Here is an 18,272-nt window from a genome sequence, read left to right as displayed (position 1 = left end):
TATGAGTTGCCCTTTTTACTTATTTACTTTTTAAAGGGTTATTTTTATTTTTTGGCCGTGCTGCGTGGCTTGTGGGATCTTAGTTCCCTGACCAGGGATTGACCCTAAGCCTTCAGCAGTGAAAGCGCCGAGTCCTAACCGTTGGACTGCCAGGGAATTCCTAGAGTTGCCCTTTTTGAATTGTAAAATATTCATTCCTCTAACAGTTTATAAACACCTTAAAATTAGACACCAAAGCAAAATCCTTATCCTCACCTCTATATCTCTGTATAGTCACAGCTTTGTATATAGCAGGCACCAAATAAGTAGGAACTGTGTGATTCTCATAGAACTCCAGTTTCTAGGACTCGGGCTTGTATGAAGGGGAGGAGGTGCCATGGCTCTTAGTGGCCACTAGAGGCTCTCAGGGCTGGGCAGGGTATGGGGGCTGTGTATATGTGATCTCCCACTACCCCCACCTGGCCAGAGCTAAAATAATAAAATGCTGAGCTCACTGTTTCCCCACCCTCTCCCCCGTCACTGGGCTCCTCCTGCTGCCAGGACAGTGCTCCGGTAGAACAGACAGACCAACCGACAGAAGGGGAGGTGAGAACGGAGGTGGCCACCAGGACTGGTAGGTGGGGAAGGCAGGGGCCTCACGGGTCAGAGCCTGGTGGGAGATGGGAGGAGAAGAGTGGCTCCTACTGGGAATGAAATGGAGTGTGTGCCTCTGTCACTCAGCATGTTTCTGCCGCTGTCTTGTGTTCTCCCGTAACTGTAGGTTACATTGTCAATGTAAGTATCTCACACATTCTCTGAATCTTTCATATTCAGCATGGTGTGTATGTGTGGCTTGTGTTTATTTTTCACATTGTAAAAGATCATGCAAGTTTAATCCTCTCACTGTTTTTAGAGAAACTTTATCCCATTTAGAAGGCATTTCCCCACCCATTAGACTGGTGTCACCTTCCTGTCCAAAGCCAGGGACAAATTATGGGAACTCAGTACCTGCTTCTAAGGCTGTACCACCCTTCCCCCAACCTGGAAGTCCCCCAGCTCCTCTGAGCCCTTGCTTTGCCTTAGGATTTAGAATTTTAGCAAACAGTGAAATCTTGATCCAACGCAATAAAAGAGGAAATGAGGGTAGAGTCAGAGCACTGTCTTTTCCCCCCTGCAAGCCTCCTTGCTTTCTTAAACCAGTTTAGGAAAAACTGGATTATGGGGAAGAGAGGAGGAATTTCCCTGAAGCTCTCTGCCTGCCCCACTTCCTTTCAATAGGAGCTGGGCTTGGGGCCAGCTGTGCTTGCAGGGCTCCCGGCAGCTGTGCTAGGGCAACAGGCACGGACAGTCGAGGTAATAGGGGAGAGGTACTGCCAGGATTTCTTACACACTGGGGAAGGCAAATTCAGCCTGGATGCCTGGTATCCCCATCCGGAGTGGGTGGAAGCTGTGGGAGCCAGAAGGAGGCTCTGGTCCTAGCTGAGCAACCTAACCTTCCCCCGTCTTCCCATGCCCAACTAGGTCTGTCCTCCAAGGCAACCAGTTTATTGTTCTGCCCCACTGACCTGTCTCTCTGTGTCCCTACTGCGTCCGTGTACATCTTTCCATTGTCCAACCACTTTCCCCATGTACCCCAGGCTCCGTGAGTGCCACACTGTGGGGAGGGGGTGGGGGCCGTCATGTCATCGTATCAGAAGGAACTGGAGAAATACAGAGACATAGATGAAGATGAGATCCTAAGGACCTTGAGCCCCGAGGAGCTAGAGCAGCTGGACTGCGAGCTACAGGAGATGGACCCCGAGGTAGGGGCTCTAGCACAGGGTACCAGGGGCAGTCCCCACGCATTTGGGAAGGGTGTGGGGCCCTGCGTGACTGAGACCAGGGCTATCTACAGGGCCTGGAGTCCCAAGAGGGTCAGGGGAATGGTGTCTGGAGATGTTTTAGGGAGCCTTGGAGGTGCCCCAGGTCAGAGGGGAGGTCTGACTTGCTCCCCAAAACTCATCCCTAAGAACATGCTCCTGCCAGCTGGACTAAGACAACGTGACCAGACAAAGAAGAGCCCAACGGGGCCGCTGGACCGAGAGGCCCTTTTGCAGTACCTGGAACAGCAGGCACTAGAGGTCAAAGAGCGTGATGACTTGGTTCCCTACACAGGCGAGAAGAAGGGTATGGAGACACTAACATCCATGCCTCCCAGAACCCAAATGGTTGTCTCTCAAATGTCCCCTCCAGCTTCCCTCTCACCTTCCAGCTCCTAGCTGCCCAGGGACTCAGCTGCCTACACCTGCATGCCAGCTTGCACTCTTCAGCTCTTAGACGAGATCAAGGGGACCCAGGAGTCCTGAGCTTGTAGAGGACTCAGGCTTTACAGTGGCTCCTAGTGACCCAGCATTCCACCTCCTGGAGAAGGAAAGGAATCTGGAGGCCAGGATCTTAGGAGAAATGACCTGTATCTGAACCATCCTCATCTCCCCATCAGGGAAACCCTACATTCAGCCCAAGAGAGAAATTCCAGCCCAGGAGCAGATCACTCTGGAGCCTGAGCTGGAGGAGGCACTGGCCCATGCCACAGATGCTGAGATGTGTGATCTAGCAGGTGGGCAGCTGCGGGAAGTTGAGGAGTTGGGAAGATCTGGGGCAGGGGCTCCTAACCATGGCATGGGGCTAGCAGGGAAGGCCCTGAACCAGGATGTGGACGTTTTGAGAAAGCCTCAGGCAGTGGTTTTAAATTTTTCTTACTTGTTTATGTATGTATTCACTCATCTTTAAATTTAATAAGTTAACAACTCTAGGGCAATTTTACAGGGATTATAAAGCAAAACTATTCTGGCTGAAAGCAGGAGGGTCTGACAGACTCCCTCACCCTGTAGTGTCTCCTTAGGGGTCTTCCCTTAGCCCTGTCTCAATGTTTTAAAAACCACTGCCTTACGCAGTTTAATGGAAGGGACCCCTAGGACCAAGGGAGAGTGGAAGAGTTCAGGCTTCAAAAATGCAACAGATTCAGAATGAGGTCGGTGGGGGCCCTGGAACAAGTCCATTTTTCTCATTCCCTGTCTCCCCTCTGCCTACTCTCTCCAGCCATTCTGGGCATGTACACACTGATGAGCAACAAGCAATACTATGATGCTATCTGCAGCGGAGAAATCTGCAACACCGAAGGCATTAGCAGTGAGTGTGTTTGGGAGCATGGCACCCAGGGCTCTTGGCAGGCAGTCCCAGAGTCTGAGCAAAGGTAGCAAAGGGTGAAACAGGTGAATCAGGGAGAGGACATGATGCATAAGTCATGAGAACCAATGGGGAGGAGATTGTGGGGGACATGTTGGGGTTTCCTTCCTGCCCTCACCCACCAGGTGTGGTGCAGCCTGACAAGTATAAGCCAGTGCCAGATGAGCCCCCAAATCCCACAAACATCGAGGAGATACTGAAGAGTGTTCGAAGCAATGACAAGGAGCTGGAGGAGGTGAACCTCAATAATATCCAGGTATCTGACCCCCATCCTCTAAGCAATAACACTGGGATAACTCTGCTGACATGTGTGAGTCCCCTAGCCCACCATCCCCTATTCCCCTTTGATAGGACATCCCGATACCCATGCTAACTGAGCTGTGTGAAGCAATGAAGACAAATACCCATGTCCGGAGCTTCAGTCTGGTGGCCACAAGGAGCGGCGACCCCGTTGCCAATGTAAGGCTAGTTGACATCCCTAGCCCTCTCCCTGCACCCTGACATGCCCCGCTGGCAGGGCTGACATAAAGGGTTGTGCTGGGGGTGCTATTCCCATCATGCTCTCTTAGGGGAGCCCTGCTGGAGACTCCTACCCTCAGTCCTATGACTCACCGCTCTGAAATCCTCAGCTCATCTTCCTGAAGAGCCACAACCCTCCTACCCATGCCAACTGCACCGCACACTTAATCTCCCTGCTTTCCTTGCTACCTACTCCCACACCTGCCTCCCTCAAGCCCCACCCACAGCTCAAGGACTCTTCTCCAAGAGCTGTGTTTCCCTCTTGCTCCTGTTCTTTCTCTCCTCAGTCATCTGTGAAACTGTCCCCTAATGCTAACCCAAGTTCCTACTACCCAGGCGGTGGCTGACATGTTGCGTGAGAATCGTAGCCTCCAGAGCCTGAACATTGAATCCAACTTCATTAGCAGCACAGGGCTCATGGCTGTGCTGAAGGCAGTTCGGGAGAATGCCACACTCACCGAGCTCCGCGTAGACAACCAGGTCAGCATTCCCTTCTCCTGGTCTTTGCAGTCAGCTAACACTCACTGAGCCTCCTCCCTGAGGCAGCCACTGGGGCAGGATCTCATCTGATCTTGTTTGAACTCTCCTCTTCTTTGTCCCTACGAGGGGAGCCAAGGCAGCACCTCTCATCACCCACTCTGGAGAAACAAGCCTCTTTGACCTCCCAAAGGGTCGGTGGTCTAGGACTGTGAACAACCCAGACAGGGTGGGTGACAGTTTCCATCTCTCCTTCCCCCAGCGCCAGTGGCCTGGCGACGCAGTGGAGATGGAGATGGCCACCGTGCTTGAACAGTGCCCCTCCATTGTCCGCTTTGGCTACCACTTTACACAGCAGGGGCCACGAACTCGGGCAGCCCAGGCCATGACCCGGAACAATGAACTGCGTGAGTAGCTGCAGACGTGGTGTGTGGGGGAGAGGGCACGTAGCTGCAGAAGCTGGTGGATGCTCCTGAAAGCTGACTTAGTGACTAACAGCCTGGGGTGCTGCCAAAGTGACTCACATGAGCAGCTCAAACCCCGTAGGTGATCCGAAAGTAGACAGAAAAGCTCCTCTGCCCAAATATACCAGGAGAGAGGCGGAGGGAAGCTACACATACCTGTTTGGGGGAATGATATTTTTATTTGCTGCGTTGTTTCTTATTTTGTTAATGTGAGGGGGGAAGGGCATGTTTGGTGGCCTAAGACATTACCTCTTTGTGAGTCTGGCCAAGGAACTAGAAAGAAGAAGAGCACCTTTGCAGGAAGCAAGAGATGGGATAATGACTTGTGTTTACTCTTCTGCCTTTACAGGTCGCCAGCAAAAGAAGAGATAACACTACCCTTCCCTTTACCAACTAGAGCTCGGAGCCCTGAAAGCTTAAATCCTCATCTTGTAAATAAAGGCCCTTCTGTCCGCTCTGCCTGCCTCCTTCCTTGGGCTTTGGGGTGGAAATCTTGGCGCTAACCCCCAAGGGTTACTGCCAGTTCATCAGGGGATTATTTATACTCTGGGCATCAGCAGGCAGGGAGGTTCAGGTTACCAGCAGGAGGTGGGGGAGCTCCCTCCCTTGGTGTTCCCCATAACCCTGCCAATGCCTTTAGTCTCTTCTACTTTCACAGGGTGGCCAGCCCTGGCCCTGTTTCTTGACATGTCCGGCCCCTCCCCCCGAACGCCTACCCACAACCCCCATGTTATTTGAAGGAGGAAAGGACTTTGCGTGGAGGTGGAGGAGAAGGCAGAAAACATGAAGGGCAAAAACCTCCTTCTGACAGACTTATTAATAGGGCACCGGGCTGCATGCAGCTGACGCTTGGCATGACTTTGGTAGAAGGTGGGGGAGGGGTTAGAAGTATGGGGAGCTGTGTACATTGCAGAGAAGAACTGGCTGGGCTGAGAAGGTACAGATCTGAAATCCTGAAACAAGGAGCCAGACTCAAGGAAAGTTAGGCTCCCAGCACCCGCTCTGGTTTATTTGTGAACTGAACGGGGAAAGAGGGTGTCAGTCCAAGGGGAGATCAGGGGGTTCCTCTTCATCAGAGTCAAACTCAACATTTTCATCTTTTACCCATCGACCTCGTCCATCTGGGATCCATCCAGAGCTGGAAACATCAGAAAAAATAGAATTGGTCAGGAAAGGAAGTTTATTAAGAAATTAGTGGGGATAAGTAAAAACACTCGAGAAGCTTTGAAAAAAGGAGGGTCAGAGAGAAAAGGGGAAATCTGAGGAAAGTGGTTCTGCATACTCACCTTCGAAGGGTGAGGTAATGATCCAGGGCCCGTCTTCTTGTGGGGCTCATAGGTGCAGGAGATGAGACAGTTGCTGATTCCTTGGTCTGTGAGCCAGCCTCAGGCTCAGGTTCTCTACTGATCTTCCCACTTTGGGGTTCAACCTCTGGGGGTGGCAAAGGGGAACGAGAGACAGAGGGACGAAGGGCTTCTGGTCTGGGTAGAGAAGAATCAAAGTCTGTAAAAGCAGTAAAGGAAAGGGCCAAATCTCCTGTGGCTCCCAACCCCTTAAAGCAGTGCTTCCTAAACTGTGTTCCTCAAAATATTAATAAGCGTTCTGCATAAAAAGGATTTTGGGATCCAGTGAATTTAGGAAAGGCTAAGTTAACTTTTTTACGGTTTTTTTTTTTTTAATCTTAAGACTTTGTAGAGCCCTTAAAATACACTAATATTACTATTCTTCAAATAGGATTACAAAGCACCACTTCCCAAACTTTTCTTTTAATTACAAGATTCTTTTTCCTGCCTGAAATACAAGTTAACACCTCCAGAACACTAGTATTCCTCAGATTACAATTAGGAAAACGATCACTTTAGAGCCATCTATCTCCTGTCCCTCCCTGTCTCTGGCTTTCCCACCCCACAGACCTGTACTTCCGGCGGCAGCAACTGTTATAGTGAGGAGCTCTGTGCAGAGCACTCTGGGTGATAAGTCGAGTCTGGGTTAACAGAGGAGCCTGGCATGGAGATGGGAGACAGAGTCAGAGCCTTCAGAGCTAGAAAGAAGCCAAAGCCCTTCAAGCCTAAGGTGTGCAGCACAGACCTGCCTGGAACACAACCTCCCCACTCTGATTACCTCCGCTTTGGTCTCTTCCCTCCTCAGTTCATTCTGCTCTCTTGGATTCTGGTCCATGCCCTTTCCCGGCTGCTTCTTGCCATAGAAAAGCTGCAGGCCTGAGGAGAAAGGGGAAGAGAATTAAAAGCAGAGCACCAAGGGTGGTCTGAAGAGATTTTAAGGGTTCATTCTCCATCCTCCGTCTTCTCCCAAACTTACTGGACAGATGTTTCTTGCCTGCACGGTGGGCAGTCAGCATGGCCAGAGTGTCCAGTACAGGTCGATGGGGACATATGGCACAAGCAAAGCTGGGGAGGAGGAAAGAAGAAGATAACTGGCCCCAGAGTAGTGGAGTCTTGGCCATAGGTCCCACCCCGTCCTAGCACTCCTTTCCAAAGCCCAACTCCCAAGTCTCCCAATGTCCACCAACCACATCCCTGTCGCTCACTCCTAGCTAAAGAATCCTAGATACTCCCGCTCTCCTCCTTAATAACAAAAGTTTGTTGGGCATCCCTGGTGGCACAGTGGTTGAGAGTCCACCTGCCAATGCAGGGGACACGGGTTCGAGCCCTGGTCCAGGAAGATCCCACATGCCACAGAGCAACTAAGCCTGTGCGCCACAACTACTGAGCCTGCGCTCTAGAGCCCGCGAGCCACAACTACTGAAGCCCGCGCACTTAGAGCCTGTGCTCCGCAACAAGAGAAGCCACCACAGTGAGAAGCCCGCGCACCACAACAAAGAGTAGCCCCCGCTCGCCGCAACTAGAGAAAGCCCGTGGGCAGCAACAAAGACCCAACGCAGCCAAAAAAAAAAAAAAAAGTTTATTGAGCCTCTAACCGCACAACCCTTAGGCTTGATCCACTCCTCGCCCTCACCGTCCATCCCGTAGCATCAGCGCCTCATCCTCTGGGATATAACTGGCCAGCAGATCCCCAACCCTTCGTTTCTGCAGGATATAGGGGAAGAAGTCCAGACGGGATACAAAAAAGTGAAACGATAGGGACGAGGACTCAAAGGGAATAAAGACCATGGGGAGAGCAGAGATCTGGGGCGAAGAAGGGGTCAACAGCAGCTCTAGTGGTCTGGCTCCCTCCGCACCACCCCCCACCAGTTGTTGTCACAGCAACAAAACAGCTCCTTCACAGCCTTCAGTGGGCAGGTGAAGCTGCTCCAGACGCTCTTCTCTCGCGCTTACTTTGAGCACATTGAGTTGACTCCAATCATCCCCTTCCCTCTTGAAGGACATCACGACTGTGAGCCCCAGAAATGTTCAATTCTACGGCTCCGCCTTCGCCACTCCTTTCAGGCCACCGTAGCGAGAGTGGGACTGCTTCCTTCCTTCCTGTCTCTTTCCGGTTGGCCCCCTTACTTCCGGGGACGCTCTTCCATGCATGCACTGCGCGATCCCGGAAGCCCGCCCCTTGCCTGCGGATGGGGACTGCATTTCCTATGGTGCCCTGCGACCCCGCCGGCGCGGAGCCTTTAGGGAAATGAAGTCTTTTTTTTTCAAAGAACTTGCCGCCGGGCTGGATACAGGCCCCTGCATCTCGACAGATTCGAGGGTTTGGAGGGACAAGAACCTGGATGTGGAGCCCGAATTTGAGGGTGTGACTAATTTGATGCGGAGGATACCTTTGAGGATCGCTGAGGGGAAAGTGTGCTGTAGACTCTCGCTTTCATCACGCGCTTCTCCTGCGGCCACAGCCCACCTGGGGTGGGCCTGATTTGTTCCTGACCCTAGCAAGCCCACCCCGGGACGGGGCGGAGACGGGGTGTTGTGGGACCGGGAGGTCGGGCTGTCGGACCTAGGGGCAAACTGAGCTGAGTGTTGAGGAGGCTGTCTAGAATTCAAAGGTCAGAGTTCAATGTCGCGAGTTGTTGTGGGGAATCGAAAGTCGGAGGGGTGCTAAGGAGAGACTCAGGTAGGGACTGAATAGTCGGAGTACAGATTGGTGGGAAAGGGGCTTGGAGGGAGGAGAAGCGAGGGCTGAGAGGTCGCGTAGTGCCTGGGGAGGCGGGGAGACTTAGGACAGAAGACTGAAGGGGAAAGGAATCCTCTAAGTCTTAGAGACCCCGGGCCCGTCACTATTGGTCACTTAGACGGGCCTCCCGCAGTTGCAACCCCAGTTGTCCGCAGGGTGAGGAGATGGCTTCTCCCTCTAGACAGGCCCCCCTTGGTGGGTCAGGACTGCTTCAAGGGAGCCGGGCTCGTTCTTATGGAAGCCTGGTGCAGTCTGCCTGCTCCCCGGTGAGGGAAAGACGCCTGGAGCATCAGTTGGCGCCCGGAGACACCCTGGCTGGACTAGCGCTCAAATACGGGGTGACGGTGAGTCTAACAGGATTGGGACGCAGACACCCACTTAGAAGAGACTTACTCCTCATGAGAAGGTAGTGGCCCTCTAGGCAACTTCCCCTGAAATTTTCTTAATTGTGTTTAAATTAACTAATTGTGATAAATTAATTGTGATGTAAGTCTGGTCCACCTTTGTCTTTTGGTTTGTGTTCCCATCTCAGTGTTACACTGTCTGGTTGGGACAAATCCTGTCCCACTATCCCAGTGGAGGGGAGCAACTCCTATTTCTTACGCCAGTCACTATACTAAAGACTTTACATCTATTAGCCCATTTGATCCTCATATCGCTATCAGGCACACAATTATTGTCCCCTTTTTACAGATGAAGAAACCGAGACTTAGATTGGTTAACCAGTTTGACCAAGGTCAAATAACTAAAGTGTTGAAGTGAAAATTCAAACAGGTCTGTCTGACTCCAAAGCTTGTACTGTTAACCACATAGAAACATTCATTGAGAGTGATTAAACATTTACAGCAAACAATGGAGAGCTAATTTTTAGTCCTAAGTTCCCTACGTGCCTGTCTCTTCTTGTTCTTTTTTCCTCAATGCTCTGCCCTCTTCTCTTCTGGAAGGTGGCCTCCTTGGTACGAAACAGGTACTCTCTATGCCAAGCATTTCAGCTCCTGCATAGGGTGTATTTGGTAGGTGTAAAAATACATTGTTTTAAAGTTGATAAAGGTTGGGTTTGTTTTTTTTTTTCCATATCCTGTTGAATTTAGCCAACATTTTAATGCTTGGTATGTTTAAAGCACTATGGTAACCACCGTGGGAGACAGAAACATAAATAAAGTGTATAGTTGCTGCCCTCATGTAATTTACAGTCTAGTGAGATATGGACAGGGACACAAATAATGATTGTAGGTGACAGAATGTGGTGAGTTCGTAGAGGTGTTAACAAAGAGGGGGAAGTCAGGAAAGAAGACTGATTTTTATTTGGAAGGGGACATCAGTGCAGATTTTAAGGGAGCCATCGCAATGGGCCTTGAAAGACTTGGACATTCTTTCCTCTATGCTTCTCTCTATAAACCTATGTAATCCAGTGGTTTACACCTTTTACATCTTTGTCTTTCCGGTAGCCTGTACTCTCTTTAAGGGACAGAACTATTTCCTTTCAATTTTATATCTCTAGAGCCTGGCATAGTCCCCAGCACATAAAAGCTTAATAGATGTTTTTTGAATGAATGAAATTATGGCTAATATTTCCACACATGGAGATTTGGGGGTATAGTAAAGTGAACGTTTCAAGTAGAGGGATGGCCTAAACAAAGGAAGTAGATGTGAAAGTACTGAGCAATGCTTTCATCCCAGCAGAGGCTCAGAGGCCATGCAATGAAGGAAACTGTGCTGCTAGTGAATCAACAATTTTTTTGGAGGTTTTCTTACAGCCCTGTACCTTTCTGAGTACAGAAAACCTCTGTAGTCTAGTGAAGAAGAGTTTTAGGTTCTGGCCTCATTCTGCTGCTTACTAGCTGAGTGACTGAATAGTCAATCACTTCCCCTGTTTGGGGCCTCAGTTTCTTATCAGTTGTAAAATGAGGAAGACGTATTAAATTAAAGACTTAGATAAATCAATTACCTAAGTTATTACCTACCTGTCATTTAAGGAACACTTAGTATGCGCCAAGCCCTATATATTATCTCATATTTCTCTGTAAATCTTTATGAGGTAGATGTAACTATTTCCATTTAAAGGTAAGGAATATCACTGTGTTGTACATCTGAAACTAATAAAATATTGTAAGTCAATTATACTTCAATAAAAATAAAATTTTAAAGATAAGGAGACTGAAGCTTAGAGAGATAATTTGCCATAGACTATATACAACTAGCCTAATTAGTAGAGCTAGGATTCAGACCAGGTTGTCTCATTCTAAAATCCTCACTTTGAATTGCTCTATTAAACTAACTAGATTCTAATGACCTTTCTAGCTCTTGGCTCGATGGAAGTGGAACAATGTCCCCTTATATGGTACTTCTAGGAAATAATAAAAGCAACAGAAAAGGACCTAGGATATTATCAAGACAAAAGAGACCTAGGATATTATCTAGGCAAAATAAAATGAATAGCATCAAAGCACTTGGCGAAGAAAAAGTACAAAACTGCAAGCCATTTTTAACTTTTTTTTATTGTTCAGATCAATCCAATTTTATTTTTAAACTCATTATAGCATAAGATTTTATAAGTCAACTTTATTATAGTAGCCTTGCCCTGGAGTGGAAACAGCTTTGATATTTGACAGATATAAGAATTATGATTTCCCAAACTGGTGCCATTATGGGATGAATTTTTAGTAAAACTGGCTGCCTGGCCTCGGATAATAAAATACTGACATACTGTGTCTGTGGTTCCTATATTTTATTATCTAGTTTATTTACTTGTAAAGCATTAATGAGCCTCTGGTGTGTGCCAAGTTTGTGCGATGCTGAGGGGTGCGTTAGGCATACAGAGACAGCAAGTCACCAACCCTGCCCTTAAAGGACTCACAGTTTGGGCAAGACAAATATGCAAAGAGATGAATAACAATATAATAGGGTAGGTATTATTACAGCAATATTTACAGTGTGCATTGGGAGCCCTGAAGAAGATAACACAAAGGGAATGAGAGTTGATGAGAAGTTTTCCAGGCAGAGAAGGGAGTAGTGGAGAAACATTCCAGGCAGATAAAGACACAAAAGGGTGAAAGATCATGAAATGTTGGAAGAAAAAAAGTTCAGGATGGCAAAATGTATAAGTGGCAGAAGAAGGGAAGTGTGGGTGGACTTCCTATGAGAGCTAGATTGAGAATGCCCTCGAATGCTAATTTGGAATTTTTTTTTTTGGCCGCACCACGTGGCTTGTGAGATCTTAGTTCCCCGACCAGGGATCGAACCCGGGCCCTGTGAGTGAAAGTGCTGAGTCCTAACCACTGGACTGCCAGAGAAGTCCTGCTAATTTGGATTTTATCTCTGAGCCAGTGAGGAGCCATAGAAGGTTTATAAGCAAGGTAGTGGGTTGGGGCTTTACTGGTGGCACAGTGGTTAAGAATCCGCCTGCCAATGCAGGGGACACAGGTTCGAGCCCTGGTCCGGGAAGATCCCACGTGCCACGGAGCAACTAAGCCCGTGCGCCACAACTACTGAGCCTGCGCTGCTCTAGAGCCCACGAGTTACAACTACTGAGCCTGCGTGCCGCAACTACTGAAGCCCGCGCGCCTAGAGCCCATGCTCCACAACAAGAGAAGCCACCGCAGTGAGAAGAGTTCACGCACTGCAGTGAAGAGTAGCCCCCGCTCACCACAACTAGAGAAAGCCTGCGGACAGCAACGAAGACCGAACACAGCCAAAAATAAATAGATAAATAAATTTATAAGAAACAAAACAAAAAACTGTTACAATACCCAGATGAGAAATATTGAGAGTCTGTTCTAAGTCAATGGCAGTGAATGTGAAGATGAGACCAGATGTGAGAGATTTTTGCAGCATTTTTGTTGACCTGTTAGGTATGGATCATGAAAGAAAAGTATGAGTTAAGGATGACATTGATATTTCTACCTTGGGAGGCAGGTAGATATAGATGGTGATGTCAGTCACTATGTTCAGTGATGAATAAATAGATACTAAATAAATATTTGATCAGTGAAATTATTAACATAATAAGAAAAGCATTCCTGGAAGGAGTAAAAAGGCCCAGAATTCTAGTTCTAGCTCTGTCAATAACTTGCTAGGCAAGTAACTTAACCTCTCTGAACCTCAGTTCCTTCATCTTTAACAGTAGTTAAAGTGAGGTCCAGGGACCCCTAAGGGGGTCCCTAAGGCTCTGTAGGGATCCACAAGGTCAAAACAATTTTCATGGTAATAATAACAAGACTTTATTTGTCTTTTTTATTCTCATGAGTGTACTGTGTTTTCCAGAGGCTATGTGACATGTGATATTGCAGCAGATGCATGTAGAGGTAGATATGAAAATCCTGTTGTCTTCCATTAAGTCGGACATTAAAGTGATTTACAAAAATGTAAAACAGTGCCTCTGTTCTTGCTACATGTTTGTTGTTTTTGTTTTGGAAAATATAGTTATTTTTCATCAAAATATTTATGTTAATATGTCATGGAAGTGTTTTTAAATTTTTTCAGTTTTAATTTTATAATACCTTAAATATTGATAGATGTGATCAACATAAGTAAAAGCTTTTTTCCTCAATAATTTTTTAAAATGTAAAAGGGCCCTAAGACCAAAAAGTATGAAAGCTACTGATTAATAAAATAGGGATAATATCAGCCCACTGTAGTTTTGGTTGTTATAGGGTCAGATAAGACTTTGTACAATCACTTTAAAAAGCATGAGGTGCTATACAAATATAAGATGGATTGTATTACTGTCATTAACTGTGGTGATTTTTTTTAAAGATGGAACAGATTAAGCGTGCAAACCGCCTTTATACTAATGACTCGATCTTCCTGAAGAAAACCCTCTACATCCCCATCCTGACAGAGCCCAGAGACCTGTTCAATGGTTTGGATTCTGAGGAAGAGAAGGATGGAGAGGAAGAGGTACAGCCAAGTAAGGATGAAGTTGGGCCACATTCAGCTGAGAGGAAGAAACAAGAGACAGGTTCGGGACGTGCCAATGGTGAAGTCCTTCCCACACCTGGCCAGGAGCCCCCCATTCATGACCTCTCTGCCTCTGATTTCCTTAAGAAGCTTGATTCACAGATCAGCTTGTCAAAGAAGGCTGCTGCCCAGAAGCTGAAAAAGGGGGAAAGTGGGTGAGTCTTGAATGAGCCCTTTTAAGTCCCTCCATAGACTCTGTTCCCCCAACCGTACCTGACCAGACACAAAGTAAGTAATTCCAGTGTCAGCAGAAGCAAGGTGAAGCCTTTCCCTCAGGTGGCCACAAGACAATGAGCAGAGCCTGTGGCTGCTGAAATGGGTAGAGGCACTGGGTAATGGTTCTGTGTTCTCAGTGGAGTGAAATAGTTGACTGTTGTTACTGCTCTGATGTTCCATGAAGGAGCATTAGGATTAGGATTTATCCAGAGGGTACTGAGACCCCATCTTAAGGCAACCAGCTCATGTATATTAGAGAAGGACAGCTTCCCACGTACTTCTTCACTCAGCCTAGCCTCGGCCTCTTCCCTTGATCTGTTGCTCTTTCGCCCTTTCCTCACCTGCAGGATACCTGGGGAGGATTCAGGTCTTCACCTGAGCTCTCCTCGGATGCAGCAACGAGCAGTCCTAGGTCCCGTGCCGCTGACCCGGACCTCTCGGACCCGGACACTTCGGGACCAGGAGGATGAAATCTTCAAACTCTGATGTCTCCACAACTGATTGAGAGAAGCCAGATGTTGAAGGAGCAGCTTGAGGGAGAGAGGAGCCTGAGGTGAGGCTCGGGAACATGGCCTCCCAGCCCACCTCCCTTACTCCTGCCATCTTCCGAGCCTTCTTGTCTGTCAGGAGTTCCTTGGTCTGGAGCAGTTCTATTGGCAAGGATAGGGGATGGGAAATAGACCCCTTCTCAGTTCTGGGGCTGAATCTAGAGTTGTCCTTTAGATTCAAAAGGCTCTTTTAACATCCCTGCTGCCTTTCCCATCCCTTTCACCATTCCTTGGCCTTAGAGCAGGGAGGCAAGGACTCTCACAGCCCCGAACTTCCTCCCCATCTCCAACTATGTTACCTAATTTATTTGGTGCTATATTGAAATATTATTTATTTGCTATATCTTATTCTTTCCCACTATTAGCTGAAAAATGAGATTTCTATAGCCCTGGGATGAGGGGAACCCAGGAACAGTAAGTGAGCCAGTGACTTCTGGCCCACCTTCCCCACCTTCGTAGCCAGCCATGTTACTGAGAATGGGCAATCAGTGATCTAGCCCCGCTGCAGGGAACGGCAGACTGTGCCTCGCCCCCAATCTCGAATGAAAGAATTTGGGCTCAGTCTTGACTAACCAGGTCACTATAACTTTTTCACAACTCTTGCTCTGAGGAAAAAACAGTGATGTAGGGTCCTGAACTCTCCATGCCACCAGTTCACCCTTCTAATCTGCTCCTCTGTTCAGCCTGTGTGAGGCTAAGGGATGGAAGAAGAATTGCTGTGGAGTTTGAAGAGGAGGACAGTTGTGGAAGTCTTTTTCTTATATCCTTTCCCGACCAGAGCCTATTGATCTATGTCTTGCTCCTCAATGCATATTTATTTGCAATTTGTAGCACTGATCTGCGGTACAGTTTTTTTGAGTTTCTTAAACAGAAGAAGTAGGCAAGGGAACCCCGGTGATGCTGGAAATATGCCTCAGTCTCCTGCATGGAAATGGTGAGAGGTGAGATGAGTGGTGTTTATATACCTCTTTCCTCTGTGATGATCATGAGATACAAGAAGCTGGAGAGATTAAACATTGAGCCCTGTGCATGTTTTAATAGTTTTATTTCCTCTGTGAGGCTCTCCCCTGCCCTAGCCCCTTCTTCCTGCCCTCTGGAGCAGAGTCTCTGGTATCTGTCCAGACTCTGCCTAGAGCTGAAGGTCTAGGATGTCTCTAAAGGCTCCCTGCGCCCCCTGTCCTTAGTGTCCCCAGAGGAGTTAGATGGGCTATGCCCTCTTCCCCTGGTTCTGAGGGGAGGGGGCTTCCCTGTTTGAAAGGTCCCTTGTGGGGAAAATAGAGATCCAAGTTTCGCTTCATCTTTTTCAGGCAGCTTTGTTTCCTGCCTTGGGGCTGGAGTAGGAGAGAGGCCTCAACCCTCAGCATTGCTTCTTCTCCACCAGCAGTTGGGGGTGGGGTGGTCTCAGAGTCACAGGCACTCTTGGGAAAGACTGAAACCTGAGGGTTGAAAAGCATTAGTGCAGATGAGCAGGGTTAGAGAGCCCATTATCTGTTGTTTTCTCAGTCAGCCATTTTGCCAAGAAGGAACATGCTGGGGTCAGGGCTCTCAGAGCTTCCCCTCATCCAGCAGCTTCCTGAGCCCATCACAGATCTTGCCAAGGTGCTGAGTGTAGTCAGGCCCGTAGAGGGCTGTGAGCAGGCCTGGGTCAGAGAAGTGATCGAACACGTGGCGGATGCGGCCATGTGACTTGGGTGTGAGGTGGTGCTCCACCAGCTCCAGCAGCATATCCCGGCACTCGCTCAGCAGGCCGGCCAGCACAGCAGCCTCAAAGGTGAAGTCCACCTCGCCGAAGCTGAGCGCGGTCATGGCGCCCTGCCGCAGCTTCTGGCGAAAGCGGGTAGCCAAGGCCAGCTCGCTGGGGCTGAAGCAGCCACTGCGGTGCAGCACGGCCACCTTGACAGCCACCTTGATCAGGTCCTTGATGACCCGCTGGGCCTGGGGCCTGCTGTGTGTGTATTCTTTGGACACACGGTAGAGCTCATCTAGCACCTCGCTACTCGTCTCATCGATGAAGAGATGAGCCACAGACCGACCTGCCATCTTACTCAGTAACTTCTTCTCTGCTTGCAGCGCCAGACTCTTTGAACTGAAGGACTCCATGATTCCTAGGGAAGGGTTAGATGGGGGGGGTATGTGGTCATAGTCACTAGAAGAAAGGCCACAGGCTTCCTTAGAGAGAAATGGCTTTTCCCCTTTCTGTCTCTTTGGTTTCTATCTCATCTTCATCTTTGTTTGTCATCTTTCTCCCCCTGGGCCCCCTCAGTCCTCTGTGCTTTGTTCCCATTTTTTCTCCTTTTGTACTGTAGGAAATCATGATCTCTAAAACCAGAGGAGCAGTAATAGCTTTGGCTAGAGGAATGAGGGCACACCGGGTGCTAGCGCACCACAAGTTAAGACCTTAGGGGAAGTAGGCTGTTGCTACTACGGTGGAGAAGATAAAGCTTACCTGGCAGATAGTTCTCACAGCTGCCATTTTTGGACACTGACTGGGTACCGTACATCTATGAGGTGTAGGTATTACTATCCTTGTTTTACAGCTGAGCAAACTGAGGCTTACGTTAAATAATTTACCCAAGGTCAAACACAACTGTTTTTCTGACTCCAAAAGCCCATGTCAGCTAGTGTGCTGTACTGCCTTTAAAGATGTGAGAAATATAGGGGTCCTGGGAGTCCTGATAAAAATAATAATGAACATTTATTGAGAACCTACTATGTGCCAAGTGCTTTATCTCAGTCTTCCCAACCCTTTGTAAGGTAGGTATCCCCAATTTGCAACGAGAAAAATGAAACTAAGAAAAATTAAGCAACTTGGCTAAAGTCACTAGCAAATGATAAAAGTGGGCTTTGAACCATATAATCCAGAGAAGCCTCCCTCCCTTGGAATGCTCTCAAGGAGGTTGAAGCACACTGAGGAATCGTGAGAAACAAGCACCTCAAGACAGTCCTAGAGGTCTCAGGTCCTCTGCTGGGACTGTGCTGAGGACCTCCTGGTGGCACGTCAGCTGCAAGTATCCAGGGCGCTCTCCCCGTGGTCTTCGCCTGTGGTGGTTCTGCTTGTTTTGCTTCTTACTTCCCCCTCCCCTGCTCTGCAGGATGTGGCCCTGACCGCAGTGAGGAGCAGCCTTGCCCTCTCCCCCAAACAAAATAGGAGTATGAAGAAGCAGGGGAGGTGGGTAACTGGGAGGAGGGGTGCTTCTCCCCCAGCTGAATTGGCCCAGTGGGAATCTGGAACCTTGCTCTGCTCCCGGCTTTGCCTGGGGCTTTCGGGACCACGCTCTACATCCGGAAGAGGAGATTGCTCCACGTGAGCCTTCCTTCCTCCTTGGCCTTCCTGCTACCCAGCTCTCCACTGCCCCCGTTACCATCTCACGTTTTGTCCACTGTCCTCTCCCCCTCTCCGTGTTTCAGTCTCCTGTTTTCTCTTGTCTGAGTCCTGCCCTGTGGTCCTCTGGCCATGCTCTCCTGCTGGCCCTTACGTCTACCTCCATGTCTCCTAAGATCTCCTTGCATCTCTCAGTGGTCTGTCACATACCCTTATCCACCGCCGTCCCTCAGCCCTGCCCCCACCCAAACCAAACCATGTCTTTCTGAGGCTGCCTGGACCCAGGAAGAACTGAGCTGGACCTCCCCACTGGGGGCTCAAGAATTCTATCAAATGAGAGTCTCACGATATGGAAAGCTCAGGCTGACAGAGCTAGGACTCTTCTGCCACCATCACCCCTAGAGCCTACCCTTCTGTCATTGCCCGGTCCCTCACCTGCTGCGCCCTGGGTGCCAGTCTTGCCTTGGATGTTCCGGGAGA

The 18,272-nt window shown here is 48.8% G+C and overlaps 4 protein-coding genes across 5 annotated transcripts; 2 read left to right on the top strand and 2 right to left on the bottom strand.

Annotated features, from left to right (window-relative positions):
- Positions 1-6: 6 nt before the first annotated feature.
- TMOD4 (tropomodulin 4) lies at positions 7-5,119 on the top strand. The gene is made up of 9 exons (XM_068540759.1): positions 7-1,781; positions 1,989-2,145; positions 2,459-2,575; positions 3,058-3,147; positions 3,330-3,460; positions 3,556-3,663; positions 4,060-4,203; positions 4,463-4,607; positions 5,014-5,119. The coding sequence occupies exons 1-9, from the start codon at positions 1,659-1,661 to the stop codon at positions 5,034-5,036; spliced, it is 1,038 nt and encodes a 345-aa protein (XP_068396860.1). The 5' UTR covers positions 7-1,658; the 3' UTR covers positions 5,037-5,119.
- Positions 5,120-5,615: 496 nt separating this feature from the next.
- On the bottom strand, positions 5,616-8,116 carry SCNM1 (sodium channel modifier 1). 2 transcript variants are annotated; one of them, XM_068540760.1, is made up of 7 exons: positions 7,961-8,116; positions 7,641-7,711; positions 6,984-7,072; positions 6,786-6,883; positions 6,578-6,666; positions 5,951-6,145; positions 5,616-5,802 (listed from the first exon to the last, which is right to left on the bottom strand). In XM_068540760.1, exons 1-7 carry the CDS (start codon positions 8,009-8,011, stop codon positions 5,703-5,705), a joined length of 693 nt encoding a protein of 230 aa, XP_068396861.1. In that variant the 5' UTR covers positions 8,012-8,116; the 3' UTR covers positions 5,616-5,702. The 2 variants fall into 2 exon arrangements, with proteins under 2 accessions (XP_068396861.1, XP_068396862.1); XM_068540761.1 differs by lacking the exon at positions 7,641-7,711 and having other exon boundaries at positions 7,961-8,094.
- Positions 8,117-8,217: 101 nt separating this feature from the next.
- LYSMD1 (LysM domain containing 1) lies at positions 8,218-15,830 on the top strand. The gene is made up of 3 exons (XM_068540756.1): positions 8,218-9,091; positions 13,503-13,861; positions 14,270-15,830. Exons 1-3 carry the CDS (start codon positions 8,912-8,914, stop codon positions 14,406-14,408), a joined length of 678 nt encoding a protein of 225 aa, XP_068396857.1. The 5' UTR covers positions 8,218-8,911; the 3' UTR covers positions 14,409-15,830.
- Positions 15,831-15,955: 125 nt separating this feature from the next.
- TNFAIP8L2 (TNF alpha induced protein 8 like 2) lies at positions 15,956-18,272 on the bottom strand. The gene is made up of 2 exons (XM_068538193.1): positions 18,228-18,272; positions 15,956-16,575 (listed from the first exon to the last, which is right to left on the bottom strand). The coding sequence occupies exon 2, from the start codon at positions 16,568-16,570 to the stop codon at positions 16,016-16,018; it is 555 nt and encodes a 184-aa protein (XP_068394294.1). The 5' UTR covers positions 16,571-16,575; positions 18,228-18,272; the 3' UTR covers positions 15,956-16,015.

This window comes from Eschrichtius robustus, chromosome 3 (assembly GCF_028021215.1).
Source record: "Eschrichtius robustus isolate mEscRob2 chromosome 3, mEscRob2.pri, whole genome shotgun sequence".
In the NCBI taxonomy this organism is placed as follows: Eukaryota; Metazoa; Chordata; class Mammalia; order Artiodactyla; family Eschrichtiidae; genus Eschrichtius; species Eschrichtius robustus.
Note: the sequence above shows the minus strand (reverse complement) of the source record. Positions and strands in the feature narration are given on the sequence as shown.